General features: G+C 30.6%; 1 protein-coding gene across 1 annotated transcript; it reads right to left on the bottom strand.

The window, feature by feature from the left end:
- Positions 1-629: 629 nt before the first annotated feature.
- On the bottom strand, positions 630-2,147 carry LOC121113569 (uncharacterized protein RP789-like). The gene is given in 2 exon segments (XM_040707373.2): positions 630-1,549; positions 1,552-2,147. Coding segments are annotated over 2 exon segments (1,419 nt in total). The 5' UTR covers positions 2,066-2,147; the 3' UTR covers positions 630-644.
- Between the last annotated feature and the right edge of the window lie 217 nt (positions 2,148-2,364).

Raw genomic sequence — 2,364 nt, 5'->3', positions numbered from 1 at the left:
TAGTCTACCCCCCCACTTTTCTTTATTTTATAGGATGATATAAAATTTAAAAAATGTCTTAATAATAAGTACTAGAAGAGGGCACTCTGTAGAGCGCCAAACATCCCCCAAAAATCAAATTGAGCTATGTATCTTTTTTTTTCGAAGTTATAGTCTATTATGTATGTTTTACTTTTTGTTATTCAAGACCGTAGCCTCTTAAAATTTAATGGCCTTTTACTATGACCTTATATAAACTTTGTACCAAGATTGATCAAAATCAATTTGTAACTTTTGCCGTAATTTTGATCACTAACAAACTTACGAATTAACAAAGAAAGTGAGGGAAGAACATTACCTCCATTCAATTTCACTGCAGAGGTATATAAAATGAATGAGTTCGAGGTTTAAAAGATTGTTTAAAAAGTACCGTCATTTTATTAGGAACTATATTATTTCATTGCGAAGATGTTAAAAAATTGGATGTCAGCTAAAATTCAAATGTATTTTAGTTATTAATAGGGAAATAATTTGTCAATAAGTTTACTTTTTTTACATTTGGTTTATCATTAATATAAACACTAACCTAAACAAGTCGACCTACAATATGTTCCCTTTTTATACCATTTTAATATGGGTTCATAAACACCTTCTAATTTAAACTTTTATTCAACTAAAACATCTGCATACACTATTTTAAGATTATGATCACTAAAAACCGTATCTGGATAACTCTTATGCCGTAGTAAAACAAGTCCAGAACGTATAAGGGCCATCATTTCTTTCTTAAAAGCTTTAAATATTTTGTCCTTTAAAGTCTGATGATCCGTGTGAATTTTCTTAAACACATTGACACAATGATTTATAATTTCACGAATACTAAGTTTTGATACCATCAACAGCTTGAAAAATTGAATTGAGTACTTGGAAATAGGAATTATAAACGAATTATCAACAAAGGCTTCAGTGTTTGTAGTCACTTTTAATTTTCTTGCCTTTGGCTTTGATGATAAGGCATTGAGTATGATTTGATGATTTTTAAATTGAAGACAAGGTACATTCTCAAAGTTATTTAAAGAGGCGGTTGTATTGTTTTTCCTGCTCACAAAAATGTTTTGTTTAATTGAATGCCCATATATAATTTCGTTTACTGCGTATTTCTGTTGAGAAGTGAGTTTTTTATAGATTTTGGATGAACGATTTTGAACATAACGTTGCTGAGGATCATAAAAATCCACAATATGGAGCCTTCCACTCTTTTCTACCCATTTATATAGGTCTGGTATGGTAAAAGCTTGATCCTGTTTGTGGAGATACATGTCATAGAATCCTGGATCCTGTTTAGTTTCCAAAAAGATACCAGATACATGAACCCAGTTATTTTCTAGGAGATTGTTGTAAATTACTCGTCCACGTTTGATTTCCTGTTGATTTGAAATATTTGTCATATTATCGTTCAGGATTTGAAGTGTATTTTGCATGGTGTACGTTCCTTGTCGACCATAGTAAGCATATACCATTAAAAACATTCCCCCATCTGGAGCAAGATTATTTTCAAGTATTTGTAATCCTCATCAGGGTCAGATAAATGATGGAGTACTCCATAACAATCAATAAGATCAAAACTACCCAAATTCATTTTTGGAATATTGAAAATGGAGTTATGATAGAATTTGATATTGGAGTATCCATAATTTTTGACTCTTTCTCGAGCAATTTCCATTGATTTTTTGGAAAAATCTAAGTAAATGATTTCTACCTTATAATGTTTGAAAATATAGGCATAGTGTAAGAGACTAGCCCCTGTTCCACCTCCAGCAATTAAAATTCTGAATACCTTTGTTCTTCCCAAATCTCCATTTCCTTTATAGATAAAATGGTTTAGTTCTTGAATATGTGGGCCAGGTAACTGATGTAATTTTCCTATTTTTCTCTCTCGTTTTGTATTTACAAATGGATACGGAAGATTTGTGTACTGAGTATGTACTTGTTTCAAGTCCTTGGCACCGAGTGTCTTATCATTCTTGTCACTACAAACTGAACACACCAATAATATTTTAATTATTTCAAGATATCTTATTATCATATTACGAAATAAATATAACTATTTACTATATCTCTTTCGTAGAAGCTCAAAAAATGACTTGAGTACATGAAGGATGTACCTGTTGTTCCAAAAGTTACATTGTACAACATTTTTTCAATGTTGAGCGTACATCACTGCTAGCACAGAGGTTTTCTTCTTGTCCTTGCTACCTATTTTTTTAAATAATATTGAATCAAATTATTTGCTTCGAAGAGATACATTGCCTAACTATAAAAAAATACGTAAAACAGCTGCAATATATGTTTTTGAAAGCTTTTTCATAAAACTAAATTATAGAT

Source organism: Lepeophtheirus salmonis, chromosome 2 (genome assembly GCF_016086655.4).
Source record: "Lepeophtheirus salmonis chromosome 2, UVic_Lsal_1.4, whole genome shotgun sequence".
Lineage (NCBI taxonomy): Eukaryota > Metazoa > Arthropoda > Copepoda > Siphonostomatoida > Caligidae > Lepeophtheirus > Lepeophtheirus salmonis.
Note: the sequence above shows the minus strand (reverse complement) of the source record. Positions and strands in the feature narration are given on the sequence as shown.